Below are 9,804 nucleotides of genomic sequence, written 5' to 3'. Positions count from 1 at the left end.
AAACCACAACCATTTGATAAATAATCGTCAGAATAAATTTGCTTATATGCATCATATTATACTAATTAAAGCATGCAAACACATATGTAGAAAAACTAGCTAGAAAAATGAATCTAGCAGAACAGTTCTTCACATATCATATAGTTTTTTTCACACTACAGTAAGGCATAGAAAACGAAATCTATATCAATCATATTTTGTTAACATGTATAGGAATGAAATGCATGCTATAAATCATTAGCAAGGATGCTTTTATTTATTTGATTAATTTGTATGTGCTCACACTTGATAGACACTGAACGTGCAATTACATTACATTACATTACATTGAAAGATCAAAACAGTGCGTGGGAGCTTTTATTGATGTCTAAGAGAGACGAAACACATCCTTTAATTTATCATATATGCTGTTTTGTACCATTTTGTAACTCTCTCCTATCACCAAGATGAGAGAGGAGGAATGCTTTGTTCATGCCTAAAGAAATTAGCAGGATCAACTGCAGTCTTCACCCGTACCAGCCTATCAAAGTTATTCTTGAAATATTTCCTGCCCCAGATGCTTGCTTGTTTGTAACTTGTGTTGCCATCAAGTTTATTGATTCCAAGGTCAAGATCTCTATAATTCACATATACTTGTCGAGGATTTTTTGAAACGTAAGGAGTCATGTAATTGAGTAGCCTTCTTATCCAACTTATATACCGTTGGGATGCCTCACTACTTTCTTCTTCCCAAAGCACCGCGTATTCAATTTGATATATAATTCCAGCTCTATGTGGAAATGGAAGGCTGGACTCTGATATCTCATCCATCTTGCCTCCATACGCAGTAAATTGCAATTCAGATATCTGGACCTCTAATTGATCCATCCTTTCCCAAATACCCTCCAATGCGATTTCCGGTAAAGGTTCCTTCACGTAGTCTGATTTTATTTTGAAAAATACATCAGATATAGGAGTCCTATCAAGTAAAGCATCTAAAGATGTGTTGCTTGGGAATCCGGCAAAATAGAGAACTGACTCGATCCAGCTCATTTCAATGCAATCTTCCTTCACCAAACCGAGCTCGGGAAAGCTCTCTTGCATCAATGAAAGAAGCCTATCTACCTCACCAATAAATAAGGTAGTGAATGCAGCTTGTATTGTAGTCTTTCCTCTTTGGCTAGATTCAACCTTCCTTAGGAAAATTCTTGTGAAAATATCTTCATGAAGTTTGTTTGATACGAATTGCCACCGGTGGACAAGCTTTGTTGCATTTTGTTCCAAGGTTCTTGAGACATTGAAAGCAGTCACAATAGGTGGAACTGGAACCAAGTTTAGTTTCCATGCAACAACGATGCCGAAGGTGTTTCCTCCACCGCCTCGAATGGCCCAAAATAAATCTTCTCCCATTGATTTTCTGTCATGTATTCTACCTTCAACATCAACTAATACAGCATCGGTGATATGGTCTGCGGCTAGGCCAAATTTACGGAGAATCATGCCGGATCCTCCTCCACTGAAGTGCCCACCAACACCCACAGTAGGGCTAACACCAGCAGGAAAAGCAAGAGTTTTGCTTTTCTCAGCAATTCTATAATAAACTTCACCTAAAGTTGCCCCAGCTTCAACCCATGCATTGCTATTCTCAACATCAACGTTGATCATTCGAAGATTAATAAGATCAACAAGGACAAAGGGGACAATGGAAACATAAGAAAGACCCTCAAAGTCATGGCCACCACTACGCACTCTAATTTGCAAGCCATGTTTCTTGGAACAAATAACAACATCTTGAATCTGGGAAACATTCACAGGGCTAACAATGACTAGTGGTTTCGGGGTGGCGGTTGTATTGAACCTGAGGTTTCGAATAGAAAACTGCAGGACAGATGGATATGAGGAGTTTATTGGGGTGTAAATTACCTCAGAAATGGAGTCACTGTTTTTGTTATAAAGGCAATGAAGAAAATCGTCATGAGTGTGAGCTGAAGTTGCCCATGAGAAAGAAAGCAGAAAGATGGACAAAAATGGCAGAATTGAAGGGATTAAGGAATTCATCTCTGTTAAAATCTTATTTGCCTATAGAAGTGGGCTTGAGGCTCCCTCTCATTTATAGTACTGGGTACAGGTGCCTGGTTTTCTGAACAGTGTGCCTCTATCTAGAGTAGGGATACAATTCAACTATCATCTAGCTAGCTAGGATAGAGTTTGTTGACAATTTGGATGTTGAAAGTTCTTACCAAGAAATTAAGAACAACTTAATTTAACAAATTCACCAAGTTGTCAACTTTCGGATGCTCATGTTGAACATCCACCCCATTGCTTCGTGGATTTGCCCTCTCTATTTTTTTCTTCTTCGATTACATGGACAGTGATTTGAGCATTTTATATTAGGACGGAGAGAAATTCAACTGATCATGTTAATTACTCCAATCTATTGTTTGAGTACAAATGGTAATTCATAGTTTTCAGCTAAATTCATTTATTTAAATCCTGATAATAATCCTCCTTCTTATCCTCTGTTAAAGAACTGTTCCAACTCAATTATTTAAGCTGTTAGGTGAGGCCCCAAGATGTAATTTATATAATTTTTTAGCACACCCTCTCAAGTAAAAGTCCTTTGAACTTAAAACTTGCACAAGCTCACACTATCTTGTGCTATTAATTAGATTTTAATTAGAAGAGAAAATAAGGATGGTGAAATTCAAACTTGTGACCGTTTGATCATCAAAACTCTGATACCAAGTTAGAAACAGAGAAGCAATATATTTGTATGAATAGTAATGGATTCTAATTAGAATAGCAACCATCCTTTGTGTGTGTGTGTGTGTGTGTGTGTGTGTGTGTTTGGATGTTTAGGATTGTATACAGTAGTAATAATGGAATACACTACACTTGATAATTAAACACACACACACGATAACTAAACTATACATGTACGATAAGTCAATCCTTTCCATAATAGGCCCCTCAAGCTGAAGAAAGAGATTCCACCCGAAGCTTGGATCCAAGATGAGCAAAAGGAGCATGAGGTAGAGATTTGGTAAGAACATCAGTTAGTTGATCCTTCAAAGAGATAAGTCAAACCTGAATCTCTTTCTTAGCAACTTTATCATGAACAAAATGATAACCAACCTCAACATGTTTAGTATAAGCATGAAATACAAGATTGACAGATAAAAACATGGCCCCTAAATTATCTCACCATAAAGTTGTCATTGAAGGAAAGGGAAGACAAGGTTCTGATAGTAAAGAATGAATCCATAATATTTTAACAGTGCCATCAGCAAAGCCTTATATTCAGCTTCCGTGAAAGATCTAGCAACAATGCATTACTTTTTAGATTTCTAAGAAACATGAGTATTACCGAGATACACAAGATAACCACTAGTAGACTTATAATTATCAACAATTTCAGCCCAATCAACATCAGTAAAGCCATAAAGAGACAAGGATGACCCTCGAGTAACATGTAACCCATAAGACATCGTAGCCTGAAGATAATACAAAATACATTCAGCAGTCGCTTAATGATCTTTAGTGGGAACATGCATGAATTGACACACCTTATTTATAGCATAACATATATTATGCTTGGTACATGTAAGATACTGTAGTGCATCAACAATCTATCTATACTTAGTGGGATCAGAGTACGGAGCACCCAACATGATGACCAACTTCGATGAAAAAGATGAAAGAGTATTAACCAATTTACAAGAGGATATACCTACTCGTCAAAGAATATCAAGAGCATACTTCTTTTGACTTAGTAGAAGTCCTATACAAATGGGTTTAACCTCAATGCCCAGGAAATAAAGCAAGAGCCTAAGTCCTAAAGCTTAAACTCTGAGCTCAATAAAGTAATCAATCATTGAAGCAAGTCTAAGTTACTCCTAGTCAATAGAATATCATCAACATACACAAGTAAATAAAAAACAACACCACCAAAGGATAGGATAAAGAGAGATGTGTCAACCTTGGATGTCTGGAAACTAATGGAGAGCAAAAAATCACTCAACCATTTGTACCATACTTGATGAGCTTGCTTAAGACCATACAATGATTTATAAAGACGACACAAATGAGTAAAAATAATATAGTGAACAAAACCAGGTGGTTGTTTCATGTACACCTCTTCCTGAAGTATGCCATTTAAGAAGGCAATTTGAACATCCAATTAATGAATCGGCCAACCATGAGAAACAACAATAATGAGTATTAACCAGACTATGGTAGGCTTTATCACAAGACTAAATGTCTCTGAATAATCAATCCCCTCCTGCTAAGTGAACCCACGAGTAACCAACCATGCTTTGTATCTCTTAACACTACCATAAGCTCGTTGTTTAAAGTCTACGTGCCATTATTGCGTAGGGCCTGAATTTCCTCCTGTATAGCTTTCCACATGCCAAGTAACGATTAACATCTTGGAAAATGGATAGTTTATTATCAGAAAAGGTAGAATCCTACGAGGTAGAAGAGACACTAAAATTGGCAATCTTGGGCTGTCATGGTCAAAGAACCATGAAGTGCTGATGAGAAACCAAAGGAGAGAAGTTAGCACCATTGTTCAAGACCTACTAAAAAGCAAATTTCAAGAGATCAATGACTAAATTCAAAGATGGAGGTGAAACAACAAGTGAACTTGTTGGTGATGCATCCAAGACTAAAACAAGCCAAGAGGAAGAACTTGCAGGAGAACTATCCAACACTAAACTAGATCGTGGCAAGGAAAGTAAAACAGATGAGACATGCTAAGATGACAAGGAAAAACATGTACCTGGACATTGATTAAAAGAAGGGCATGCATATAGAGATAATTGATGTGGGCTAGTGCTCATGAAATTAGTCAAAATAGAGGCAGTAGTGGTAGACAAAATAGGGGCAGTAGATGCAGGGAAAGGGTATCGAGAAACAGGTGATGGAGGGGTTAATTGGGGTAGGAAAGTATTGGTTTGTGATGTGGGAAGAGGGTGTATTTGTTTAAAAGTTGCAAGAGAAAAAATATTTGTCAATATAAATGCTTGAGAAGATAAATCAAGACATCAATAACCTAAGTAGGAGGTGTTATAACCAAGAAAAACACAACAACAAGAGCAAAAATCTATCTTATGAGCATTATATGAACGGAATGGAAAGCTTAAACATCCAAAAGTGTGAAGTAAACTATAATTAGGGGTCAACTTTAAAAGACATTCAAACGGTATTTTGTAATTGAGAACAAGAGTTGGCATGCGATTAATCAAATAAATAGAAGTTTCAAACACATAACTCTATAATTTTAAAGGAACCTTACATTGACCCAGAAAGGTGAGGCTAGTTTCAACAATTTATCAATCTCAATGGTCAACCATGTCATTCTGTTTATAAGTATGTGGACAAATTAGATGATGGTAAATACCAATAGTTTTTTAAAAAATGTATTTAATTTGTGATACTCAGCACTCCAGTTTGTTTGAACAAATTTAATTTTTTAAGAGAACTGACATTCAACTTGAGTTTGAAATTGGTGAAAATATTGAAAACATCAGATTTTGCAACCAAAGAAAAAAAAATATACTTCGTATGAACATCTACAAAAATAACAAAATACCAAAAATCATCAGAAGACAACATAGGGGAAGGTCCCCAAATATCACTAAAAATTAATTCAAGAGGTGTAGAAGTTTTGTGACCCATAGGTCCCAATGACAAACGCAATGATTTTCCTAACGAACAAGTTTGACAATTAAAATGAAATTGTTTTGATGTACATGATATTTTTTTTATTTGACACTAAAACACTTAAAATGCGCAAATTAAGGTGCCCAAGTCAACAATGTCAATGCCAGATATCAATACAAGTAGAGAGACATGCAAATAAGAAGGCTTGGGGCAACAAGGTTGCAGAAGACTCATACATAATGTAAAGACCACCTCTACTCCGACCGGAAAGAACCACCTCCTTGGTTATTAGATCTTTAACATAAAGCATAAAAGGATGAAATTTAAAAAACACATTATTTTCTAATAAGAACTTTTGAATAGATAATAGAGGTTTTTTATTATGCGAGACATGTAAGATATTAGATAAGATTAGGGGTGTTCAAAAAAACCGATTAACCGAAAAAACCGAGAGAACCGATAAAAAATTAACCGAGAAAACCGAACCGAGAAAGAAAACCGATTAAACCGATTTTTCAAACCATAAAATCTTGCCGGTTCGGTTCGGTTCCGGTTTGACCACTTAAACCGGTGAACCGAACCGGTAGTATAAATAAAGAGTAAACCACTAAGCTGCCTAACCCTAATTGACATTCTGAAGCCGCCGCCCTTCAATTTTCATCCTTCCTCTTCTCCCTTCTGCATCTATCTTGCTTTTGCCCTCTGCCCCTGCATCTTGACTCTTGCCCCTTTAATTTTCATCCTCCCTGCGTCTTGCTTTTGCCCCTTGGCTTCTCTCTTCACTTGCAGTAGAAAGAGAGGACTCTTCTATTAGAGAAAAGGCGACAAGGTAAAGTTTATTTTTGTGTGCTTGTAAGTTCAACTTTTTGTTTCAAACTTTGATGCTTCTTTGACGTTTCTTGCCATTGGCTTCGGAAGGCTTGGACCTTTTTCACTCCTCTTGATTTTCTGCTTTATTTTTATCTTCCTCAGGTTTCGCCATTGTTTGTGGTCCATCTCAACTTTCAGGACCTACGTTGTTGTTGCCTTTGGCTTGCCCTGTCAAGGTAAGGGAACAATTTTTTTGCCAGAATCCTTTTTCCTACTGTTACGGTTATTGATTAGTTTGTCCTAATCAATTCAGAGAATGATTGCATGATGGGGTGAACACCATTTCTGTTGTGTAATGGATGCATGCTCAGCTAATGTAGAAATTCAATTGGAAGGCATAAAATTTATCAACTGACTTGCAAATGAATTATTTTTGACAAAATAGAATTTAAGTAAAACATAGGCCTAACCTGAAAGCAATGAGAGGACATTTGTATGATGCATATCTATGATTCGTCCACCAGTTAACATTTTGTGCTAGGTGTCCAGATTAGTTACTGTGAAACCTCTTGATGATCAGGGGATGTTACTGTATTGTTCTTGAAATTCTTAAATATGGAAGAGAACCCCTCTTTGATGTGTTCTTTCTGTTATCCTTCGTTGATACCTTTGAGAAAATAGTAAGATATTCCTGAATGTTCTCACTGTCTAAACTCTATTCTCAATATTTCTGCTTGATTCTCAATCTGTTTTTTGCCTAGTCCATCAGCAACTACATGGATTATATTGAAAATTTTGAGATGATTGAGTCAGGTAATTTCTTTTACAAATTTAAATGTAATTATTTTATAATATCATTTATTTACATATGTTTAATCTAACTTTTTAATTTATGTTTTTGTAGAATTTGATGAAAGTTTAAAAATCTCAACTGATTGTTTATAAGCAGTATTGGTGGCTTGGTGCAATTTTGGAATATAATTGTTCTGGGTAATTAATTTACTTTACCTTGTTAATTCCCCTTAACATTTTGCATACTTAATTTAATTCTTTCAATAGTTGAACTCTAATATGTTGCTAATTTGCTAGTTTTTTTTTTTATAGCATCATCCTTACTGGAATTTTTGGATGCCCATGCTGCTGTTGCTGGAATTTTTGGATGCTGGTGTTGCTGTGTTTTTTTCTTCAAACTATGCTGGATGTTTATGATAATTTATTGTTGATTGCTAATGTATTCGCTTGTTAATGTTAACTTTTCTAGTGCGAACAAACTTTTAATTTGAAGTGTTCAAATTTTATCATGCATCTTGCATATTGAAATTGATTTATTGCATTGCATGCATATTGAAATTAATTTATTGCATTGTATCTGTCAGATTGAATTCATGTCTAAATTCGTGTGAAGAATTAAATGGTTTACATTCCTTGGATATATGATTTTCTCAGCATAGCTCACTGCCTGTAAACCATTTGAACAACTTCAGGCTTATAAACAAGACATGAAAAATAAATTTATTTGTCATCAGTATTGGGATGCCCCTTGAATTTGAAGTTGTCTGCATATGCCTTAACCTGAAAGGAGAAGAAAAGTTCGGAGTGACCAGGAGAAGAAAGGCTTGCAGATGGCTAAGCCAATTTTAATTCAGGTTTCTATAAATTTTAAAACTCAATTTACTGTAAGGCTAAGCCAATTTTAAAAAAACCGAAAAAAAAAAAACCCATAAATGAAGGGATTTTGGTTTCCCGGTTTTTTTCAAAAAAAAAACCGGATTTAATAAAGGGATTAGGTTTCCCGGTTTTTTCCCAAAAAAACCAGATTTAACTGAACCGGACCGGCTCGGTTTGAACCGGTTTCCGGTCCGGTTCGGTTAATATTTCTCCAAAATAATGAAATTCGGTTCGGTTGGTTTTTTTAGTCTAAACCGAACCGAACCGAACCGTGAACACCCCTAGATAAGATAAATGTAAGTTTGGGTGCGTGAATTTTAAAATGAGAAATATGAGAGATAACAAGGCCCTTACCATCGCCAATGCAGCTGATCAGTACTAATATAAGGTTCTGAGCTAGTCATACCTACAATGTCGAGTGTCACATGATGATTAACACTTGTATCAAATAGCGCATTGGCCTTATACAAATAGACACTAACATAATCATCATTTTTCCTAAGGTATTGGAAGGCATCATAAAGTTGTATAACTCGTGAGTTAGAGGGTGAAACAAGGGCAATTTCAAGGGTTGTCCAAAGGTTGTGGGATATCTAGTAATCAACTACTAGATGTAACACTTTAGTAAATAAAGATGATAAAATATAGCACTTATAATCAATTGATTTTATTGCTTTCATGACAAGAACGTTAGATTGAGAATAAACATAGACATGTCAGCGCATGCAATATATACAAGAGAGTATGAGAAAGAGCAATCAACAAAAAAGTACACTCCTTGGCCTAACAAGTAAGGTTTCATCTGCATCCTCCAATACAAGAAATTGGTGTTTGATAATTTTAAAGAGATTACGTGTTGAGTGTTTGATGAAGGAATAACAACCCATGAAAAGCAGAAATGGTAGCAACCATGAAAGGCAGAGAGACAGTAACAAAGGTGTTGGTAATGGCCACAGAATTAATCACAGTAGTAGAAGAAAACTCACCAGAGAATAGATATGCACAAGAGGAAGGAACAACAACAAAGGAAGGGATCGGTGCAGCAGAAGAAGGAGTCATTGTAGTCATGTGAGAGTCCATGGTTTGAGTGTTTGTAGAGTCCATTGCAGGGAAGAACACCAAGTAAGCTCTAATACCAAGTTAAATAATTATCTCAGTCTAATAGCTTAAATTGTTAAATAAAGCTCCAATATATAATTTATATAATTCTCAAACATCCTCACACACATTTGTCTAATGAACCTTCCTTTGAACATCTACTGGGACAGGATACAAGTATGGAGAAAGAATATCGATCAATGTTTAAGGTGCAACGAACCTTATGTTGAATCCAAAGAAAATAAAATCGTAGATAAACATTTAAAATTGATCTAGGGATTGTTTTATAGTATATCAAGTTATTTCAACCTTGTGGATTGGCCTTCCATTCAATGAACGAGGTTTTTAAAAAACAATTTAGTATAGTAGGAAATTACTTTTTTTTAAATGATATATCTAAAAATTTATTTGTAAAAATAACATAATTTCTTAAGATAAACTTGTAAACATCAATGTTTTTTAATTGAATTGGATAAGCATGTAACACATGCATATCCTTTTAAAATAATTGGACGGTGTCATTTTTTAAATTGAATCTGCTTTTTAAAAACAACAAAAAGTGACAAATGCTCGTTTTTTAAA

The 9,804-nt window shown here is 35.4% G+C and overlaps 1 protein-coding gene and 1 long non-coding RNA gene across 2 annotated transcripts; one reads left to right on the top strand and one right to left on the bottom strand.

Annotated features, from left to right (window-relative positions):
- Window positions 1-225: 225 nt before the first annotated feature.
- LOC7489112 (tetrahydroberberine oxidase) lies at window positions 226-1,955 on the bottom strand. The gene is made up of 2 exons (XM_052445139.1): window positions 1,903-1,955; window positions 226-1,837 (listed from the first exon to the last, which is right to left on the bottom strand). Exons 1-2 carry the CDS (start codon window positions 1,953-1,955, stop codon window positions 439-441), a joined length of 1,452 nt encoding a protein of 483 aa, XP_052301099.1. The 3' UTR covers window positions 226-438.
- A 4,109-nt stretch (window positions 1,956-6,064) lies between these two features.
- Window positions 6,065-7,837, top strand: LOC112326191 (uncharacterized). Its single transcript, XR_002979852.2, has 4 exons — window positions 6,065-6,475; window positions 6,619-6,692; window positions 7,218-7,269; window positions 7,361-7,837. It is a non-coding gene; the product is annotated as an uncharacterized LOC112326191 (long non-coding RNA).
- The last annotated feature ends 1,967 nt before the right edge of the window (window positions 7,838-9,804 follow it).

This window comes from Populus trichocarpa, chromosome 11, assembly GCF_000002775.5.
Source record: "Populus trichocarpa isolate Nisqually-1 chromosome 11, P.trichocarpa_v4.1, whole genome shotgun sequence".
Taxonomy (NCBI): Eukaryota; Viridiplantae; Streptophyta; class Magnoliopsida; order Malpighiales; family Salicaceae; genus Populus; species Populus trichocarpa.
Note: the sequence above shows the minus strand (reverse complement) of the source record. Positions and strands in the feature narration are given on the sequence as shown.